The sequence below is a fragment of the Mustela erminea genome, chromosome 5, assembly GCF_009829155.1.
Source record: "Mustela erminea isolate mMusErm1 chromosome 5, mMusErm1.Pri, whole genome shotgun sequence".
In the NCBI taxonomy this organism is placed as follows: Eukaryota; Metazoa; Chordata; class Mammalia; order Carnivora; family Mustelidae; genus Mustela; species Mustela erminea.
The window spans coordinates 48,612,084-48,635,784 of record NC_045618.1 but is presented as its reverse complement, the minus strand read 5'-3'; the positions used below and the strand labels follow the sequence as shown (position 1 = coordinate 48,635,784).

Here is a 23,701-nt window from a genome sequence, read left to right as displayed (position 1 = left end):
GAGAGTGTGGAAGTTAATCAAATTCCCCTTCGGGTTTGTGTGATTATGTTTCTCGTCTACATACTGCTTTTTAAAAGATTTTATTTATCTGACAGAGAGTGAGAGAGAGCGCACAAGCAAGGGGAGTAGCAGAGTAGCAGAGGGTGAGGGAGAAGCAGACTCTTCGCCAAGCAGGAAGCTTGATGCAGGGCTCGATCCTAGGACTCTAGGATCATGACCTGAGCTGAAGGCAGCCACTTAACTGATGGAGCCACCCAGGTGCTCCTATATACTGTTTTAAATTAGAAAGGGGGGAGACGCCGCTCTCCACTCCCCCTACTCTAATCTTACACAATATAGGCCATCCATTTGCCTTATATTTTGTTAATCAGTGGGTTTTTGGCCAATGAGAGTGCGCACATTGATTTAGGGGGAGCTGCTGTGGTCTATTATGGCAGTAATCGTAGGCAAAGCATTTGGACAAGCTGTCTTGACCTGACAGGCAGTGATAGCTCAAGAAAACCTGTCACCTGTCATCACACTCACCTGTGGATGGCAGGTTTTGCATATCCTTCCATTTGGAATTATCAAACTACCAAGAGGAGGATCTCTCATCTAAAAAAGCTAACAATGTAATGACAAGTAGACAACACTTAGAGTATTTTATCTCAAGCCATTCCATAAGCACTGTGTCACTCACTCGGGTACATGGTTAATGTGTCACTGAGAATGGGGGAAGAATCTGTCCACATGGCTTACCAGCAGAACTGGCCCACAACACACAGAGTTAAAATCTAAATTAGGCCGGCAGGTACCAATATGGGATGCTGGTTTTTCTTAAAGGACAAAATAAGCAATGATAAACGGAAGGCTTAAAAAGAAGTGGCCTCAAATGAAAAATACAAATTCTTTCCACTTGAACACAAAGTCTCAAATTCTCAAGTCATTATTGTTCTCTGGCAAGGCCAGGCTACAGTCAACTTGGGAACGTGCACTCAGCTACTTGGTGCCCTCTGTCGTAACTGGCACGATGTAATAAGGAGGACCGCTATCATTCATTTTCCCTATAAGACACCACCATGCACACAGAGAGACAATTCAGTGCAGGCTGGTCAGGTGGGAGCCTCTCCATACCTGTCTGCTTGGAAACAGGTGGCTGGCAGTGCTTGAACCGGTGAACTCATCATTCCTGGGACTGGCTTTGCTTTGTGTGTACTTCCCTGACATCCTACGAAATTTCAGTCCTGTCAACTACATTCCTGGGAGAACTGCGCTCACGCACCTTGCAGCTCTGACCTCTCTGGAGCCAGAGGACAGAGAATGGCTCCTTGTCCTTGACCAGAGTGGTACAACCATCATTTCCTCTCTTGCAGCCTGTCACCACCGTGCTGCTCCAGTAGCAGGCCGAGGATTCCAATTTTGCTCCAGTGCAAACTGGCAGTGGCACCATTAGGCCGGTACCAAAAGCAGTCGTTTGAAGGCCCCGGGAGAGGAAGCTGCCTTCCGTGTATGTCGTGTCCTTCGAGGTTAAACCAACTGTGGTGTTTTTGTTCCCCACTATTTGTCTTGTGGCAAAATAGAAGGAAATATATAGCCAGGCCCTAGACCCCTTTTATCAAGTTCAATTAGGAGAAGGTAAGAAAGGAAAAGGTCTCTTAGCAGATATGGCTGTGTGAAGAACAGGTTCCTCGTGAGGCTGTCAAAAGTCAAAATAAACACGGAACCCTTATGAGGAAGAGGGATCACATATACTACGAGTGACTATTTCAGAGACAGACGGACCTGGGGCCATTCTGTATCTTTTACCCCTACTGGTCTATTAATCTACTTGCATTTCCCCAGTTTTTATTGTCAAGGTATTATAAATTAGGAAACTTACAAAAGAGAGTATGTAATCTTCTCTGAAATGGCCTGCAGATATGTCACTGTACTAAATGTGTTTCAGATTTAATGAAGCTTTAATGTCCTTTTTAATTTTGCCTGTTTCTGTATCACCAGGGGTCGGGCAAGGCAATCAGCACTCAAGAGGGTGGTTTGGTTTAAAACTAGGAAAAAACTCATTTGCTTATGAGTTGCACTGTATTTTCTTAATTAAATTTACTGAGTAAAATGGTTTAAGTTCAGCCAACCAATGACCTTTGTATGTAGATTTAGATTTATAAATAGGTTAACAGTTAAAGGAAAGGGGGGAAAAAAAAGAATTACAACAAAGCAAACAGATTAGGACTAAGCCAATAGAAATCTTTGCTCTCTTTATCATCTTTACAAAAGAAGCATTTAGATATAGGCAGCTTAAGTCCAGTTAGAAAAAAAAAAGTATATTGAAAAATGTGGATGCACGTAAGCGCCAGCAATTCATCAAATGACTCTCACATCCTTTTCATTCCCAGGAGGGGAGCGGTCAGTGCTGCAAAAGATTTGGAAAAGCCTTATTTATTTTGGGGGGTAGGGGTGTAGGTGGAGATAGGGGAGGGAGAGGACTCTATTTAATGTTAGATAAAAAAAAGTGCACTTTAATTCCAAATATTTAAGATTCAGCAAACTGCTAAATACTCTGTTTGTTGTGGGAAATTCACTATGGAAAAAACAGAGAAAGAATGCTCTGAAAACATTCACCATTGGGAATATATTTCAATGACAGTAAACCACTAACATCTCCCTGTAAAACTGAAAACTGTTCCTTGGTGTCATCTTATGGATATTTGATTTGTCCAATCATAATCTATGAAAGACTCCTGAGTTAGCAGCATTTGAATATGCTGGATTTTTAATTTAAATAACAAATATGGGTGTGGGGGTGTGATCCTAATGACTGCCAAATGCATAGCCACTGGATGATGGAAACATCTGTATTTTAAGAGAAGGAAGGTATTTATTTACAAAGCAGCAAAAATGGCTTCTGTTGGTAACATGAATAATTATGGTCATGAAGTCACAAATGATAAAGAGAAAAAATACATTATAGCAAGGAAGCAAGTGGGGAAAACAAATTCAAAATGTTTTTGGTGAATCAGGTTTCTTACAATATCAACAATTTGTGAGTAGTTTCAAATTTACAGTTATACTGAAGAGCCCTGGATTTTTTTAAATTCTTAATTTAGACATATTCTATGTTTCTCAGCATAACTGCAAATTGAAAATAAGCATTTTCAATATAGCTCATGATCTAGCCGAAGGAGGACTTTATAGTCTGAAATGTTCTAAAATTTGTTCTTAATTACCCTGTGTACATTTTACACAATTAAATTTCCATCTAAGGATCTTGCATTTAGATTGTACACTGCAGTTAAACCTTCATTTTACAGAAATGCAGCAGCCACTTTGGAACATTCAGACACAGGGAAACTTTAAAAAATCAGACTTAACTACTGGATTACATAAAATTCCCTAGGTGAGATTTCATCCCACACCAATTTACACAGTCCTAGAGAGAGAGTTTAAATCATCTGAAACTATGCTGGTGCAGAACCATAATAAATATTAAATACCTCAAGATCTACCCTAAGATTTTACTTTTCTTCCCATGTATCAATTTCACTATCCTCCTACCGAATGGTTTAAAAACAATCCAAAGGATATAACAGCAATTTACCAGTGTTAAAGTGCTTTGGAGGTTAAACTGACAACAAAGAACACAGAAACACAAAGCGTCTTGAAGTAGGGTTTCAATTAAATGCAGAGGATTTAGTAATGCAGGACCAAAAAAAAAAAAAAAAAAAAAAGAGTTACAAATTAATTTAATCTTCTGCCTATAGTTTGCAGCTGCACTCCAAAGTGTCTAGGGCTTAAGAACAAAGCCTTGAAAGGCCTCGGAGTGAGGAAAGCTTCAATTTTTAATGTATAACGCCATTAGCTGATAACTTGTGGAATCTGCGACCCCTGCGGAGGGGCATAAGTGCGAGTAACAGAGACTGATGAAGTGACATATTTGTTCGTGTCTAGAACTATGAGGAAGAGGGTTATTACTAACACCATCAGGCCCAACAGAAATATGCCCTAATAACCGGAGGGACCCTCCACGTTATCAGTTCTCACTATATCAAATAGATTAAAATCAAAACCTAATTCACTTTAATTAAAGACAATTAGTTTGTTTTACTGTTATTGTTTTAACTTGTGTGATACTATAATATATTGCAAATTAAAGATGGGATAATAAATGTAATGAAAGCACCGAACTAAGTATACCTTTCTACCCTGGCTTGGAGAAATGAGCTCACCACTGGTGTCTATTGAAAGGAAATTCACAGACATCATCATTAAAAGTGGTGTGGAAACATTTCCCTCCACAATGGATAGAGTGGGACTGTGCATATCTCTTCCCTATTCAATTTATACTTTTCACATAACACTTTCCTATAAACTCTAAGGATTTCCTTAACACAAACAGAATTATGGCCCAATGGAGGCACCAGAAGCTTAATTAATTTGCCCAAGGTCATACTGCAGGTTGGTGGCAAAGCTTGTTAAATCACTAAGAACTGTAGGCTCTACAGATGTTTTTGGCAATGGCAAAGGACCCTGTCTGCAAAGGCCTTGGAGACTTCCAGTGGAGTGGATGAACCACGACAAATAACTCATTACAGCTGTACAGAAGTGCCAAGTGCTCCAGAGAGCTCGCAAATAACATGCTTTCTTTGTGTCGAAAGAGCCTAAATGTGAGGTTCCCATCAGGAGTGCTTCTTAACATGTACCAGTATTTAAAAAAGAACTACTTGTCCTCACTAGAGTCCACGGATGAAAAGTACATTTATTTTAACTCATGGAGGCCAAGCACCATAACACAAAGAAATAAATCAAGTCCTTCTCTATCATTTGGAAGGTCCTGCATCCTATCCCACAGATTACTAATAATAGTGGAGAAAAGACAGCATTACAAATAAATGTTTCCAATAGTGTGTGGTGGTTTTTTTTTTTTTTTAATTAGAAATGGGCTTATTACAGTGGACACTTAAATGGGGAGAGGGCAACAGTAATTCACAAGTACAATATCCTAATGCTGTTCCATTAATTGCTTTATTTGTTTCACAGTTAAAAATGATGGCTTGCTGTAGCCTAACCGTGGATGCTGAAAAGCATGATACATGGAGGTCTCAACCTGGGCAAACTGTACCTAAACTTACACTTTATTGCAGCTTAGTTCACAATCTTCACCTAATATAGGGGTATATCCCAGCGCAGCAGGAGGATAAATCATCCTGGAATATTACTCCGGCAAAGTTTAGCTGTGACTGGAGCATATGTGCTTTCGAGCCACTGAAGCAAAGGCCCATAAAATACACTAATTACTGGAAGTTATGGTCACTGAGTGATTGATAGCGCTCTGCAAGGCAACGTCCTCATTTCCAGCGCTTCTGACGGGCTCATCCGCCACACAGCAATTATTAATTCATGACCCACCCCTCGGGCACTAGTACCTTTACTTCTAATTCTCCTGCTACCCGACCACTGCTACAGCTGGACACTGTCTTTCTTCATTCTGATGGCTGGGTAAGGATGATAAAAAGTAGATTTCATGCTAAATGCTATTGTTTGGAATCTTTAAACGTTGCTCGGTCCTTCTAACCCTGCTGTCCCGACACATAAATTCTCCTTCCTCTCCCATAATGCTACTTCTCTTGCGTCGTTTTCTTTCAGACTGTGTGTGTTTGTATGTGTGTGTGTACATATCTATCAATCTGTCTATACTACATTAGAGCAAAAACTTTGAATAGTTTTTTGCACAAATACTACGGTTTAAATGCAATATATAATTTCAAGTAGGCCATAGTAAATATGAAGCAGCTGACTTTTTTTTTAAAAAAGGAAAACAAACCCTATTTTAAGAGACCCACTTTTGTAGCTTTGAAGACACTCTTCTTCTCCCAAGCTGATTTCCATGGGTCTCTCTACTCAGAGCAATGCTAATTCGAAAATCTGGGTATATAAATCTCTAAAAGTCAGTGAGAAGCAACTGTAAAGGTCTCTTTTGATGGTGCTCTGTGCACTGAAAGGAAATTCAGTGAGAAACTCCACATTAAAAAGAGATAGCATTCAGTCCTGACGGATGAAAGCAAATGATTTACTTTTATAATAGAAGAAATGAACTTCACATGTTTGCACAACTCAAAATGCAGTACTGGAGGTAGTTTCTCTATCTGGATTCTAAGATGATGTAACAACAGATGGACAGATGGAATTCCAGGTCACCTGTCCTTCCAGGGCTTGGCCCAAGTTACTCCTCCTCTTCCGCGGGGGGTTAATCCCTGAACAAAAGTTTGATGACAACTTCCTATCATTCTCTGTCGCCTCCCATTCACTGGCCAGTGGAGCACACCCTTCCTGGGGACGTTTCCTACTGGCCTGCATCTTCCTGTCTCCAAGGCCTGGGAAATTTTAAATTTTGTTTGAGGGCAGACTCTTAAGTCATATACTTTTGTGTTCTCCATGACACCAGAAATGGTATTTTGCAGCTGGCTGACAAAAAACATTTGTTGATTATTGTAAATCCTCTGATGGTGAGGTCTTCTAGAGCCTACCCAACCTGGCAGTGCATGTTAGTTGTTTCTATGCTCTAATACTTTTTTTCTTTTTTCTTTTTTTAAAATGTGGCCCCACGCCCGCCCAGCATGGAACCCAGTGTGGAGCTTGAATTCACCACCCTGAGATCAAGACCTGAGCTGAGATCAAGAGTCAGATGCTTAACTGACTGGGCCACCCAGGTATCCCTCTGTGCTGCACTACTTTAATGAACATAGTATACAAACTTCAGTATTACGGGTTGATAGTCTTAACTGACAAGGCCCTCTTACACATCAGTGCTTAGAATAATCACTTTCACATATTTAAGCATTATGATTAATTTAAATGGCTTACTTCTTATTAAAGGCTTAGGGGTTGCAAGAAAGGAAAGAGACTGGAGTTAACTGTCTTCCAATCCATCTTGTGTACTTAATTCAATAACCATTTTAATCTTCACAGTGAGAATTAAGAAATGACACCGTTTCAATACATTTGTATCATGCTGACCTGTGTCCTCTAACAGTACACAGCTTCTATCATGGTAACAATCCCTGCAGACCTAGCTCTGGGTATGGGGGGCACTGGGGGGGGTGTTCCTCCATTTCTAAACTGGTCAGTGGATTCATGCATATGGGAGTACCTGAGAAAACATCAGTGCTGGGGTAGAGTCCACTGGTTCAAGCAACTCTACACTTCTATTTCTAGACATTTCAAAGCCACAGGAGTCATCATCAGGTAGTGATCAGGTAGTGACCTATATGCTGCTCTTGAGAGAGAGAGAGATGGAGTAGCCACTCCCACCAAAGTGCCTTGAGTGCAGGTGAAGTCATCTTGGATCCTCCATTCGTAACCACCATCTGGCTACACCCTCACTGGAGGGCCCCACAGATGCCACATCTAATGGCTTAACCCTGAGATTCCTAACCCGCAGGATCCTGAGTAAATAAAGGGTTGTGATGTTAAGCCACTAACGTTGGGTGTGTGATTAAGAGCAACAGATAAATGAAATGCTTTCCTTGACATAGACGTCGGCCCTCCCTCTCACCTGCCCAGTGCTATGCACTTCCATTTCACTTTTATTTACCTTTCTACCTACTAGTTGAGGAGCTCCTGAGGGCAAAGTTGGTATCCTTACTGCCAATGCAGAAGAGCGCTACATAAATATTTACTGATTAGATGGAGTTCTCACCTATCCACTTCCTAACAGAGCAGACACATTGGAGAATAGGTTAATTTTTGTATTTCTTTAGAAACATAAACTAAGAGGCGCCTGGGTAGCTTAGTCAGTTAAGCGTCTGCCTCCAGCTCAGGTCATGATCCCATGGTCCTGGATGGAGCTCCATGTCAGGCTCTCTGTTCACTAGGGAGTCTGCTTCTCCCTCTCCCTCTGTCTGCTGCTCCCCCTGCTTATGCTCTGTCAAATAAATAAATAAACTCTTTAGCAACAACAACAAAAGGAAATACACTAGGCTCTGGTTTCTAAAGACCAGTGATACATGTACACTCTGAAATACGGAATATGAAATATGAAATATGGAATACTGAAGCAGCTGTAGTAAGCCTGGGAAAAGCAGTTTTGACAGACAAGCAGAATCATGATAAACCAGTCTTTTCCTTTATCTAATTTCCTGCTCATTTATGTTTACCATTTCTCTCTTCTCTTCTAAAACTACTTATTCTCTACAGCATAACGAAAGTGGCAGTCAGGGAACCTGACTGCTGATGTCGGGTCTAGTCCCTTCACCTTTCTTAGAAAGTCCTTTAATTTATCTGGATCTGTTTCCTTACTTGCAAAATGGGAGCTTTGATGTTTATATGGTGGACAATCTTGGGATGCCTCAAATCACTGATTTTTCAGTCATTTCCCATCACAGTGTAGGGGAGCCTAAATGAGGTTATGAATATCAACCGATTTTGTTAAGTGTTAGGTACATGTAAAGTGTTCTGCTATCACCCTTGTTGTGAGAATGACACCGAGCAAGAAGATGTCAACAGCTGCAAAAAGAGGACAGAGCACCAGACTTGACATCAGAAGTCCTCAATTCTAGTCCTCTTCTGCACAGGACTGGCTGTTTGCTGTCACTTTGGGCACGTCCCCTCCCTCCTCTGGCCCCCAGTTTCCTCACTGGTATGAGGAGGGATCTGGTTTAACAAGTTCTGAAGACACTCTCCTATTAAAAAACATTCTAGGGATGCCTGGGTGGCTCAGTCAGGCCTCTGCCTTCAGCTCAGGTCAGAATCTCAGGGTCCTGGGATTGAGCCCCACATCAGGCTCCCCACTCAGAGGGGAGTCTGTTTCTCTCTCTCCTTCTAGCCCCCTCATTCTGTCTCAAATAAGTAAAATTTTTAAAAAATTTAAAAAAAACCCTGCTCTAATCTTTAAGTACAAGATAAGGTTTATAAAAGAATTGTCTAAATACGTGCTATAAAAATGTTCAAGTTTTTATTTGCCAGTTCAGAATCAAAGTATGTGCGACGGTCTGTAGGAGCTTGAAGGGGATTTTTAAAGTGACTTCCAGGTTACTGGATTTCAGTGTTGATAGAATTGTAGGATCAGTGGTTTTCACCACTGGACATCTCAAGGGAGTGGCCATGGTTCCCCAAATTATCACTCACAGAATTTATTAGTGACAGATGTCACTAGGAGACTGGCCCCTTATCTTTCAGATCTCAATTTAAGGTATCTTAACTTACACACCACACCACTCAGTTACTCCTATCGTACAACGATGTTTGTTTCCGTCTAATGACTTGCTGTTGTCGAATACCTTCTTGAAAATGTAGGCTCCATGAAGGGATCTTGTCAGTTTCATTCACAGCCATATTCCCAGTGACTAGCGTGGTGCTTGACATATATTAGACACTCAATAAAAATTCTGAGTGATTAATGAATAAATGACTACATCTTATCTAACCTCATCCCTGTTTCTTCTACAAAGCATTTCTTCTTGAGAGACAAACAAAACAAAAACTTAAGACATGGCATGTGGTTATTCAGTTACTAGGTAAATGGGGCATTTTTATTCGTAAAGGGGACGATTCCGCTGTGGAGTAGGATGGATGTAGGGATCTACCTATTAGAATTTTCTCCCTTATATTGAATAGAAAACCGTGGACTTTTTTTTTTTTTGGTCACGTTAGCTTCAGAACGTTCAGCCTGCCAGTCACTGAACACCAGCTTCCTTCTTTTCCACTGACAATCCTTCAAACATCTGAATATGGGTTGTCAAATGCTTGCTTTGGCTTCTTTTAATTTATTCTTCACATGAAGACTTTGTTGACTTAATGCTTTTTTAAAAGTCCAAATTGTGTGTGTTTGCATTTGGACATGTGCTGTCGGAAAAACTTGAAAATCAGTCTGAAATCCATCAAAATAATAAAACACTTAGCTGGGACTGCTAGCACCTGTTCCATCTTGTTTTGTCAATCTCACGGTTGTTCAGACAGCTCTGAGCACAAAGCGAGCTCAACAATGCCTCATTCAGCGGGAAACACTCACTTCGTCTGCCATTTGCACATTCACTGTGATCACTGACAACCTTGGAAAATGCACATTTAGGCATGGTAATCTGAGACAGCTGGATCCCTTCACAAACCTTGCAGCCGACCGAACTAGTCAATCCATCATCTCCCAAAGGTCATTTTAACAGCTCCTTTTTGCAGTAAGTTGCAGAATGTTTCAGATTTAAAAAATGACAATGGAAATATTAACTTAAGAGAGAATTACAGAAGGGGGAGTAGGAGCAGGGGAATGAGTGACGGATACTGTTACATGCTCTTTTTCTCAACATTCTTCAACGGAAGGGAAGGAGGCCCATGACAGAACTCCAGACCACACTCCTGCCCACTTTCCTATACAGTCTGCCACTGAAATTTCCTTGTTGTCTGGACCCTTTGCTTTGATCCTTTTGCCTTCTGATGGATTTCAGAAGAAACTTCTGATCAACAGGTAAGATGTTTCACTAGATGGAGCAGCAGACCGAACATATGACTAAGACTCAACCTCCACTCATGTTCTTGATGATAATTGTAAAAAGGGGAGAGGAGAAAATACCAGTATTTGAGTGGAGCACACCAAATGCTAAGTTTTATGGTCTAGAGAAGCTAACAGCAGCTGCTCATAGGGTATCCAGAGCCATCCGTCACCCCTCAGACCAGGTTCATAATCACCAAGGGCTAGAAAAGCAAACAAAGCCGCAGCTGGAGACCACTAGAGACAGCTGTGTCTCCGTGTGGTTTATGTAGGGGGTGGGGGCAGGGTTGGGTTCTTACATATATTTAGGGGCAGGAATCAGTTCTGGATAATACTCCATAATTCTCGTCACTTGGCAAAACCACCCAATACATAGATGAGGATGTTATTTCAAACAGAAGCTTACTCTCAAAGTCACTTTATGGGGTGGTTATTATTAAATGGAAGTGTTTAGAGAAGAGCCTAGGATACTGAAAGTTCCTGCTTTCAAAAGAGGAGTACACTACTATTTCTCGCCTGCCCCCTTCACGCTGTAGGCTCAACAAGGAAACACGCCTGTTTTATTTACGAGTGTATCCTCAGCACTTCGCAAAGTGTGTGGAACATAAAAGGTGCTCAACAAATATTTGAGGAATGGATGAATTCTAAAGTTATCTTCATTTCACAGATAAGAAAGTGACACTTGGAGTAGCAAAATGACTACCAAAATCACACCAATTACAAGTAGCGGTGCCAACGTATCTGGCTAATCCGAAGTCTGAGCATTTTAAGAGTTCAAGAATTAGGATGGCAGCCCTTGAATCTGAAAATCTTAACACAGAATGAAAATTACCTACTCTTCACCAACTTCTCCAGAAGTTTCTGTCAAAGGTATTGGGCTGAGTGGTCTATGCCACTTTCTCAATACTTTTGTTTTCATTTCACATAGTTTTCCATGTTGGCTTGTAAATGGAGAAGATTACATTTCATTTTCTTGGTATCTAATGAGTCTTATCCAGCATCCAGTAAAAAATATACACACATAAAGCCAGGGTGTTACAAATGGGATATATTCACAGGTTTTAACATTTCCATAAAACACGGTGGTTCTATCCAACAATTTTTACTTTTTTTAAAAAAATATTTATTTATTTTAGAGAATATTTTTAGAAAAAATATTTATTTTTTTAAAAAATATTTATTTATTTTAGAGAGGGGGCTTGCAGAGGGAGAGAGAGTCTGAAGCAAACTCCCCACTAGCAGAGTTGGGTGTGGGGTTCGATCTCATGACTGCCAAATCCAAGAGTCAGACATTTAACTGACTGCCACCCAGGTGCCCCCAACTACTTTCACTTTCTATGCTTGGGTAAAATTCTACTGTACATGTCTATAGAAAATTCAAAAATTGTACCATTCCCCAGTAAAAACTCTGCTTCTCTGGGCAAAACCACTGACATGTCGTTTAGAAAAAAAGTTTTGTTTTTTGCTTTTTTGCTGTAGGAATACTCAAGAGGAGGGTAATCTCCAACAACATATAAATATTTCTCTTGTTATAAAATCATTTTCTTTGGTAGTTTCTTCTCCTCTGTTTCCTCTACTCTTTCTTCTTAAAACTTCTGTTTTTCACATTAGACTTCCTCACCTGGTTCTTGAATTTTCATTTCTCTGTTATTCTTTGAAAGATCCTTTGTTACGTCAGCCTGTTCTTGTTTCCTGAATGCAGTATTTTCTCTTACCCCTCTGAGAATACTATAAGAGTTCATCGGAATTCTTCTTCACTGCATAGTTTCCAAGGCCCTCCAAGCTGCTTCTCCCCCCACCCCACCTCCTGCCAGTTATTTTAGGTCTCTGTCCTAAAGGCCTTCCTCACATGCCTCACCAAGAGTAAGCCCTAAAAATCTGGCTGGAAACACTGTGCTCATTGGTGAAACCTGTTGACTGACGTAACATGATGTAACATGAACCCCCCAGTGTCTGGATCTTTAAGACTTCTTGGTCCGATTTCCTTAGAGAGAGAGTCTCTTCCACCCGAAAAGTAATCTTGGCTGCCAGCATCCTAGGAACAGGGTGTGACAGGAAGGCTGAGAGGTCTCAACATTTACCATCCACGTAATGCCTCCATTCCTCAGCGAGACACAGTCTTCTACCTTGCCACATACCACTGATTTAACTCTTCCCCCAAAAGACCTCTACCTTCCTGTGTTGAGCTGAGGAGTGTTGACTGTGCACACAGGCTGAGTTATGAGAAGACTGTGGGTCAAATGGCTTACATGCTTTCAAATGGGCTTTCAACTAATTCTCTTTTCTTTGGTCCCACCTTCATGTCTAGTTCCAGATAACTCGTATCACCAATTCCTGAGCTTTTCAATGTTCTACAGGAATTGGGGTGCTTGTTACCTTCTTTACAGCTAGCTTAGGATTTCAGCATTCTCAGTGCTGCTAGGTTGTTTGCCACTGTCCATCTGTCTCCCCACACCCAAAATCTGGTTGCAGTAGTCTCCCTTTCCCTTTTGCTTTGTCTTCATGGAAGTACTTTTTTTTTTTTTTAATCCCTTTATGGGGGCACCTGGGTGGCTCAGTGGGTTAAACCGCTGCCTTCGGCTCAGGTCATGATCTCAGGGTCCTGGGATCGAGTCCCGCATCGGGCTCTCTGCTCAGCAGGGAGCCTGCTTCCTCCTCTCTCTCTGCCTGCCTCTCTGCCTACTTGTGATCTCTCTCTGTCAAATAAATAAATAAAAAAAAATCTTTAAAAAAAAATCCCTTTATGGTTATTTTTAGTGGAGACTGAAGTGAAAGTGGAAGGTATGGCATGTTCTGTGTTCCATGCTTTAACCAAATTAGTGGCCTTTTGGAACTAAATAGAAATATTTCAAGAGGTAATTCCTCTTAAAGAGAGGGGTTGATGGCTTAATTTTTTTCATTGTGACCTTTGTCCAGAAGCTCTGAAGTAGAGCTTCCATCTAAAGATGAGGACCCTGAAGCCCAGAGACTCAGTGACTTATCCAAGGACCTACAGTTTATACTGACAGAGGTGGAATCTGAGTCTAGGTCTATCCTCTGGCAAAAGAAAAAAACCCTTCTCTACCTGCAAAACATTTGTGATCTATTCAGCAAACACTTATGCGTGCTTATGTTAAAGGCTCCATCAAGCTTCAAACTCTGATCTTTACTCTCAGATGTGGCTTTAAAATTATTACAAAAATATGAAAAAACTGAGCCAAAAAGATTTCTTGAGTGCCCACGTAGGGGCAGTGGAATTGTGCTACTGAGTGTAAGAGGTTTTGGGAGTATCAGATTTGAATGTTGATCCAAGGAACTCTGAAATGCCTATAAATTATTATAGCACAAAGTGGAAAAGGCAGATGCCATAAGGAAGATGCAGATAAAGGTCAGAAAAAGGTATTATTTTTTGCTGAAGAGGTCAGAGCAGGTGTCAGGAAGGATGGGTATTTAAACTGTATCTTGCGAAGATGAAAAAAATTATATTCTATGTAGTGAACAGCATAGTATTCCATGGGTTTATTTTTAACTTGGTAAAGGTGATTCTAAAACTCATAAGAAAAACTCTAACTCTTTGTTGAAACAATAGAACTCATGAAAACCTTCAGAAGATGGTGTTACTTTGATGACAATGACCTTGTGTGGCTCTCTGAACATGTTCTTCACCTATCTGGAGACGTTTTTCTAAGCCATAGACCTCGCTTTCATCATTTAACACATCATTCAAACCACTTCAATAAAACAGGGATCACGCTGAAGAGGGGTCTCAGAGGACTAGATGACACTCCAATTAACCAAGCACATTGAGCCAGATTGTTCTATGCCTCAGACTCAAGAGACTGGCAGAGAGAGGAGGCAAACAAAGGCAGAAAGAGCGAGGACCCAAGTGAAAAGAGCAAAATGCATGTGTTAGAGATGGGCTTTCAGTCTGACTCCTGCAGAAAAACCTGTCAGAAGATTATTCACCACCAACCTTAATAAGGTTTATAACAACCCGCCAGATAGAATCACAGACCAGAACATGTACTTGTAGAGCATACTCAGGGACAATAAGAACATTACAGGACTGGCCTGGTGCCTTTTTAAATGTGCATGCATTGGTCCGGGTACTGCAAATGAAAGGCCGGAAGACAGTGTATGTGGTCTTCCTTTTCTGACCCAAGAAGGGCCAACTTGAAAAAGCCAGCTTTTGCAAACAGGTCATGGCTTAAATGACGCAAGAATATGAATGGAATAACTAATTAGTGAAAACAACAGTGGGGCTTTTCTCCTCAAGCTATTCTGTAGGAGGAGAGATACACACAGAGCTGCCTGTGAAACCAAGAAATGGTGCCCTAAAATGTTTCATTCACTCCTCTTCCCTAAGGATTAAATAACATCATCAAACTTGGTAAACAAATCTCTTACTATGTGCTAATTTTCATTTTTTAAAGTTTAGCCCTGAAGTTTCAAATGGCAAGTGCCAGGGTGAAGTGTCCTAAAAGCCACTGAGTTGATGGAATCATTGTGAGCTTTCTAGAAGAGTCAAATATTCTTGGAAGCAGGATTAGTCCTCCTGGTTTGTCCTAGTTTTAGTTCAGGAATTTTGTACCTTTGTTAGTGGGTCTTACTTTTTTTCTTTTCTTCTTCTTCTTCTTCTCCCTCTGTTTTTTTGGTTTTTTTTTTTTTTTTGCATTTCTACAGTGATTTTTGTCATGAAGCTTCAAGGAAGAAGTGCGATTCTATATGGATTTTTTTTCCCGTTACGAAGTGAGCCCACACAAACCCCACATACTGCGATGCCTTTATTTGGTTTCCTAACTAACCCACAAGAGGAGAACTACAACACATTTAAAGAATTTAAAGATCTGAGTTGAAAACCATAAACAAAAAACATAGAGAGCGGCTAAATTCTTCTCAACTAGTAAAACTGCCATGCTCTAGTGAAGCTGAATAATCCCATTTTTTTCCCTTCTTAAGGGTAATCTCCACGTTTATGTGACTTCTGCCAACTCCAAATACGACATACAGCTGACAAAATCCTGGAGGAGACCCATCGTATCCCCCAGGGATGCTGAACACAGAGGAGACGGGGCAGTTCTGACCCTGGATGAAAGATAGTCTGATATTAAAGATTCTTTGCTTAAGGCACAAATGTACCTGCCTGTGACTTTTTTAATGGCACATTTTTAGTGGCATGTAGCATCATCTTTTATGAACGAGTGTGCGAGAGGCCTTGTTATGACCCCCACAGGGACTGTGACAGCACATTAACGAGGGGAGAGCAGTACGGAGAAGGCAAGCAAAGGTGAACCTCGCTATTTAAGGAGTTTAAAATAATGAAGGCCACTTCTGATTCCTGTATCACCAAACCTCAGGGAAGGGCTGAGAGTTTATGGGATTTGCAGGGGGCAGGGATGCTAGCAGAGGTATAAGGGATGGAAAACTCTCGTTCCCATTTTGTCTGTTTGGTTCTTGTGTAATTTCAGAAAGATTCCTTTGCTCAGTTTCCTGTATTTTCATCCCATTTGCTTCTTTACCACCAGTACCCTCAAAACACCCTGAGGAAGGTACCTTCACAGGTAGTGAAATGGCCCAGGGCAGACCCTGCAGCTCTGACAAGAGATCTGTCCTGAAAGGTTCACAGAGATCCACCTTAGAATGTGCTGGGCGATGAGGAGGGGCTCTTCCCTCTTTTCCTTCTTCCTCCCAGTGGCAAACTCTCTTCAAGACCAACCCAGCTCAACTGTCCACTCCTTTAAGAAACCCCGCCTCTCCCCGGGACTCAGGGTCCTCTGGAAACAGCTTTACTGAAAATACTGGCACGCTGTCTTGTTTGGCTTTAGGGAGTCTCTCTTCTTTATCAAAAGCTCTGTGTGCCCCCACTCTCCAAGGCCTAGCAAAGTGCTTTAATAGTAATCACTGAATGAAGTAAAGTTTTTACTCTTCAGGGCATACACCTAACAAGGGAGTCTTGTTTTTTTTTAAAGTGAGGATAAACAGAAGAGAAGCAATTCTTTGATGATGTTGACTATGTTTCAAAACACAATTTGTTATTCAGAATTTTAAAATGCTATTGAGATTTACTCTTCTCTCGAGTGTGATTTTAAACAGGGTTTGCCACCTTTACCCCAAGCAGACCTAGGTGAAAACAAAGTGCTCTTTGTGGACTAACTTCCCTACACTCTGCAGGTAATAGTCTCCTTACATCCATCCCTAGGGAAAAAGCACCTTGGCGTTCTCTTCATCACTGAATTACTCCCATTTTCCTCATCTAGGGACTCAAAACCTCTGGGTTCCCTTCCCTATCACTTATTTTGTGTCACTTTGTGCCCTAAATGAATTTGGTATAAAGCACACGCCCGGGGCCTTACACTGTTCTCTAGTGGCTTACTGGTTCACCCCTTGCGTTTGGCCATATGCCGTCACTTGCTTGTCTGGTGGGTCATGGCTCCTAACAGACAAGGGCTGCAAACACACAGTTCCCCCTGAAAGCACTTAGTTGAACATCATGCAACAACCAACCCCTCTCGATGATCATAATCAGACCGCACCTTACACCCTGTACCGACATTACCTCCTCCTTCTCACAGAACATGGCCTCCTCACCAACTGTCTCTAAACACAGGGAGCATTAAAATACCTAACCCTTCCTGGCTCTCACTCTCAACCGTCTGTCCTCATGTGCTCTCCTCTTCACCCCAGGAGCCAATACATAGGTGTCCTAGACTAACTGTGACAATTTCTTACACAGCTCCCTATACCTTAACCCTCCTCAATCTTACAATTTCAACAAGACCGTTTTCTTCAGTCTTCTGGAGACCATTCAGTTGTTTACCTCCGGGGATAAAAGAACACGATTGACCAAACTCCAAATACACCAAAGGCAAACTTCCTCTTTACACTGTAAACAGCGTCTTTTTAAATCTTTGCGTCCCTAGCATTTACCGAAATACTGGCAGACATGTGTTGCAGTATGCAAACGTAAGTATGTTCTACGTACTGGAAATCTACCAATCTACTTACCGCCTACCTACCTTAACTGATCTCGTTTCCATGCTTGTCCTTCTATAATCCGTGCTCCAGAGAGCACTCAATGATCTTTTGAAAATATAATTCAATCATTTCCCCTCAGAGTAAAATCCAAAGTCCTTACCATGTCCTATAAGACAGTATATGAACTAATCTCCGGCTATCTCTCTGAATGTGTTTTTTCCCATTTTTTCCCCTTACTAACTCCACTACACTCATCTTGGTCTCTCTGCTTTCCTTAAATGTGCCAAACACACTCCAGCTTAGCGCCTCTGTTTTTTTGCTGTTGCCTTATGGCTCTCTCCTTTCGTATCATCCAAGTTTCTGCTCAAAGGTTACTTTATCAGTAGGACTTGCCTCCACCTGATAGGTTATATGTTTAGTTATCCTTCTGCTTTCTGTCCTCCTCATGCCCTACTTCATGGGAGTCAAGACTGGAGTGTCCTTTCGTCACCATATTCCCATTGTCCATAGGACTTGCCTCCACCTGATAGGTTATATGTTTAGTTATCCTTCTGCTTTCTGTCCTCCTCATGCCCTACTTCATGGGAGTCAAGACTGGAGTGTCCTTTCGTCACCATATTCCCATTGTCCATCCAACAGGCATTGCGGGAGCTCAAAATGAGTGGGGAAGGAAAGAACAATGGATCTTTATATGTGTTCTAAATCTTAAATCTATTAGTTATGCTCTCTCGTGGTCCTGCTCTGTGCCTCACATTATATCACGCCAGGGTCTATCATTGTCCAAGTCGCTCAGCTCTGGAGTTGATGCAGAAAGTTAAAGAAAGATAACAGACTGTTCAGAGTCATAGAATATTAGTCTGGAAAGGGGCTTAGAGATCATTATCTTACAGAGGAAGAAATGAGGCCCAGTGAGGGACAGCGGCTTGCATAAGACACCTAGAAAACCAGCAGCAAGAAGGGGGAACCCTCCTACACTGTTGGTGGGAATGCAAGCTGGTGCAGCCACTCTGGAAAACAGCATGGACGTTCCTCAAAAAGTTGAAAATAGAGCTACCTTATGACCCAGCAATTGCACTACTAGGTATTTACCCTAAAGATACAAATGTAGTGATATGAAGGGACATGTGTACCTGAACATTTACAGCAGCAATGTCCACAATAGCCAAACTATGAAAAGAACCTAGATGTCCATCAACAGATGAATGGATCAAGAAGATGTGGTATATATATACAATGGAATACTATGCAGCAATCAAAAGAAATGAAATCTTGCCACTTGCAATGACGTGGATGGAACTAGAGGGTATTAGGCTGAGCGAAGTAAGTCAATCAGAGAAAGACAATTATCATAAGATCTCCCTGATATGAGGAATTTCAGAGGCAAAGTGGGCGGTTTGGGGGGTAGGGAAGGAAAAAAATGAAACAAGATGGGATTGGGAGGGAGACAAACCATAAGAGATTCTTAATTTCACAAAACAAACTAAGAGTTGCCTGGGGGAGGGGGATATGGAGAGGGTGGTTAGGTTATGGACACTGGGGAGGGTATATGCTATGGTGAGTGCTGTGAAGTGTGTAAGCCTGACCATTCACAGACCTGTACCCCTGGGGCTAATAATACCTTATTTGTTAATTTAAAAAAAAAAAAAAAGAAAAAAAGAAAAGAAAAAACCAGCAGCGAAGGTGAAACTGCTCTGTCTTTCATTCCCAATCTGGGACTCTTATCTCTACACCACATACTTCTCAAATGTTCTACATTCCATCTGATCATTTATTAAATGCATTCAATGACAATGATTTAAATATGCAAAGGGAATTTACATAACAGCAAAGGCCTGAGCTCCACAAGTCAAAAGTGCTAGTTTCCTCTGAAACAAGTTACCTGACCACGCCCTTCAGGACTCTGCTGGGAAACTGTGTTCTGAGCTTCTGTCTGAAATTATTGCTAACCTCTCAGCTGATGCATACATTATTATATTTCCTCTTAGATTCTCTTCTGTGAGGAAGCAGAAGAATATGGTTTAACAAACACTGACTATTTTATTTTTGCTTTCTATAGTGCAGGTGAATTGAGTTTAAAGATATTTCCTTATAAATTCAATTGCATTCATGCATTACAAAAGTCCCAGAGAAAGTACTTAACCCCCAAAATGGTGATAAAATCATGACTGCAACTCTACTCGTGATCTTATTTAAGGAATCCTTTCTACTTTTTAAAAAGCCCTCCTTTCTCTGAGTCAATGTATGTGAGAAACAATTCTTTTTTTTTTTTAAAGATTTTATTTATTTATTTATTTGACAGACAGAGATCACAAGTAGGCAGAGAGGCAGGTAGAAAGAGAGAGAGGAGGAAGCAGGCTATCCGCGGAGCGGACAGCCCGATGCGGGGCTCGATCCCAGGACCCTGGGATCATGACCTGAGCCGAAGGCAGAGGCTTTAACCCACTGAGCCACCCAGGCGCCCCTTGAAGTACTGGTGAGTGTCAGATTCTATACTAGTATAATTCAGCCAGACGTCCTTCTAATGGAAACTCTCTATTTTTCCTTACACATCAAGAGTCATTGTCAAGAAACCTTAGCACAGAGTTCTAGTGGGGTTACACATAGCACACTAAGATGAAGTCCATTCTAAGTATAGATATATAAACAGTCAAGACACTAAAACTGTGCTGAATACATACTCTTCATCCTCGTCCAGGTCATATCATGCCCCATTCCCCAACACATGAAATGACTATATTGGAGAAAGGTGTTTTTTTTCTTTCTAAACATATAGAACTTATACATCCAAATGAGTAGGGCCGTACTCTTTAATCACCTCTGGGAGTCATATATGCATTCTACCAAGGTCACCATTACACAGATCTGCTCTGGGATTTAGTCATAGAGGGACTCTGGGAACCTTTATTTTTAAGAAGCTCTCCAAGAAAGTTTTATATAGGTGATGTATAAGAAACAGCACCTCAGAATAGTCTGTTCACAAGCCATTCAAAGATATCAAAAGGACTTTAGAGTTAAACTTGGTGTACACATACACATAACACACTGGAGGGCCATTTATTTATTTATTTTTTCCAAAATCTTCATTCTTCCTGATACTATATTATTCCTGATATACACAGAAGCAGCTATTTGCAAACGACATACCTCCATAAAAGAGATCCCTAAACTCCAGACATCGGAATGGATTCCATACTGCTCCCCTGAAATTCTTTCGGGCTGTAAGAAAACAGAAGCTGGTGAGTTAATAGAGCTACTCCAGGAAACACTAACACGAAATCACTAAGGCAGGGAGCCACCAACATTTTGTGGCACCTTATGAAGCACAAAACAATTTCGTGTATGTGCATGTGTGTGCGTGTGTGTGTGTCGGTGTAGGTGTATTACAGAGGTAACATACAGAAACAATAGAGGTAATATGGATAGATAATCATCTCACTGAGTCCTTACAAAGTTCCTGTGAGGAGAACTTTATTACCTCTATTTTACAGATAAAGAAAATGGAGGTTTGGATTGGTGAAAATGGAGGCTCAGATTGGCCAAGTGCTCAGCTGGGAAATGAGCGGACACTTGGATCCAGGTCCAATCCCTCCAGATTCAGTGGTCTCAGCTGTGAAGTGACAAACTATACAACATTATATAATGTTATCACTTACACGCACTTTTGAGAGATGGGTCTGGATAACTAGGGATTCTATTATTTTTAATTTTTAACTTTTCATTTGGAAATAGTTTCAAACTTATAAGAAAGCTGTAAAGCTAAAAAGAAAAAAAAAATCACGATTTCCTTTGCCCAGATTCACCTATGGTTCAACATTTTATTCCATTTATCAGGGTTTCTTTTGATAGAAACCAAGGAACAGTATGAAAGGTCCATCTGGGACAAATGGTCCTCCATGCAAGACATGTACCAATATGCGGTCTAGAAAGCCACCACAGGCACACTCAATACTTCAATAGGAATAGTTCCTTAGTGAAGTGGGTGCAGCCTGGTGTCTCCATCCCTCCAGGATCTAGCATTCAGTATCGTACTTCGCAGCAATCTTTTGAATGAACGCAGGAGCACACGAATAAGAGAAACCGAAGTCTCATGGAGGCGCAATAGTCGTTGAAGGTTACACAGCTGGACATGGGAGGCTTGGGATCGTAACCCATGCCTCCTGGCCCTCAGGGCACCATTCTGTTCATGGGTCCACCCATGGAGTTCCTGGCAGCAACCACTAGCATCAGCCTTTGGGAGCTTTCATGGGAGTCCTGAAGAGTATTTGGGGCCAGGATCAGCCTGGTCCACTGCACATGGAGGAAGGAGGTATCCACCACTCAGCAGCAGAGGATACACCAGGGGAGTGGAAGATGTGAGCCCGGAGCTCTCAGGTCATTGGCAGAGTCCTACATCTCAGGGTGTTGGCTTAGCTGGGACCCAGAATTTGTGACCTACTTTCTACCCACACCTATCAGGCTACCTCAATATACTTATTGCCTTCTCCTGGGACCACTTGCCATAAAATTACATAAAGCCCTGTCCTGGGGTAGCAGGATGGATCGTCTTATTTCCCTCCCTTTATTTATTTCTTTAATTTATAAAACCCCTTTCCCACCAAGAACAATTCTTCCCCTGGGCCAAATGTCATCTGACCATCTCTCTCAGCTGCTAAGAGACACGGTCATTCCAATTCCTCAGTACTTTTACTTTTAAGTTCAAATCCCCTACCCCATCACCTCTGAAGCTCTAGTTCATTCATGAACAAACCCATTATCCAACCCCAGCTAGTTCAATAGGTGCTAGTATGAAAGCAGCTGATTAGTTACAGGAATATCACCACCACCACCACCACCATCAACAAGACTACCGTGTGCATTTACTAAAGAATTTCCATATGCTTGGCATTAAGTGCTGTTCATGCATGTGTCATTACAGAATCATAAACACCCATATTAGACTGGTACTATTATTATCCCCTTCTAACAGATAAGGAAAAAGGAGGCATAGAGAGGTCTAGTTTGCACTCACTATATAAAGATAGTATTAGCTATCATGTAATGACCAAACACTGGACTAGATACTTTGCATCCTCAACATCTTCGGATAGTCTCGCAAAGTTAGGTATTACTGCCTTTATTTTACAGATGTAGAAACTGAGGTTTCATAAGATTAAGTGATTTGCTGAAGTCCAGAGCTGTGGGTCAGCAGCAGTAGGCATATTCGTTTAGGAACACAGCCAGGATTCAAACCCAGGTATGTTTGACTGCAAAATCAGGGCTCTTTCTAGTGTGCCAAACTGGCCTCAGAACCAGAAGTCAGAAAAGCCACACACTATCTCGATGTGGTCAGTATTTCTCAAAATATAGCCTTCGGTTCATTTTTTAAAAAAAGATTTTATTTATTTATTTGATGGAGAGTGAGAGAGAACAAGCAGGGGGAGGGGGGCAGAGGAAGAGGGAGAAGATGCGGGACTTGATCGCAGGACCCTGAGATCATGAGCTGAGCCGAAGGTAGATGCTTAACTGACTGAGCCACCCAGGCACCCAGGCACCTGGCTGTGTTCAGTATTCATTTTTAAAAATAATTCCTTGGGATGCTTGGGTGGCTCAGTGGGTTAAGCGTCTGCTTTCAGCTCAGGTCATGATCTCAGGGTCCTGGGATCGAGTCCCACATCAGGCTCCTTGCTCGGCAGGGTGCCCGCTTCTCTCTCTGCCTGCCACTCCCCCTGCTTGTGCTCGCTCTCTATCTCTCTCTCTGACAAAGAAATAAAATCTTAAAAAAAAAAAAAAAAACAACTTGAAAAAATTAAAAAAAAATAATAATTTTTCCGGCTGATTCTTTGGTATACTCAGCCTCAGTCACTAAACATTTCCACATTCCCTGCAGAGGCAAAGACCTGTCTTCCTCCTCTCTGCTTAGTGAACATTTCTTTTACAAAGGCTCTGCTCATGGGTCACCTGTTTTTTGGTGAAATGTTCCTCTCTTTCTCAGGAAGAATTAACACATTCTTGCCTCTGTCCTTCATGAAAATGTCATTTGTGTCTTTAATATTAATACACGGCACTGTGTTGTAACCACCCGATTACCAGCCTGTTTCTCCTAAGAGGCCAAGGAAGTGTCTTACTCATCTCATACCTAGCACCACGGCGGGCACACAGCCGGGGAGCAGTCATGGTATGCTGCCTTGAAGGGATGTTATACGTGTTTACTGCACATTTGGTTTAAAGCATGTACCAATTATTAAGTCCCCTGGAGTGTTCTACTAATATAACTTCTCCAATATTATTGCTATTCATGCCCATCAAGAATATCTA

General features: G+C 41.4%; 1 protein-coding gene across 7 annotated transcripts in view; it reads right to left on the bottom strand.

The window, feature by feature from the left end:
* The window catches only part of MAP2K5 (mitogen-activated protein kinase kinase 5), a 256,630-nt gene that overhangs the window by 88,323 nt on the left and 144,606 nt on the right, over positions 1 to 23,701 (bottom strand). For all 7 annotated transcript variants that reach the window (XR_004285719.1, XM_032342996.1, XM_032342997.1 and 4 more), the window contains exon 16: positions 20,552 to 20,623. Coding sequence is in view for 6 of the 7 variants with exons in the window: in XM_032342996.1 (XP_032198887.1) it covers positions 20,552 to 20,623 (72 nt within the window). In the remaining variant the exon portion in view is untranslated. The remainder of the gene's footprint in view (positions 1 to 20,551; positions 20,624 to 23,701) is intronic.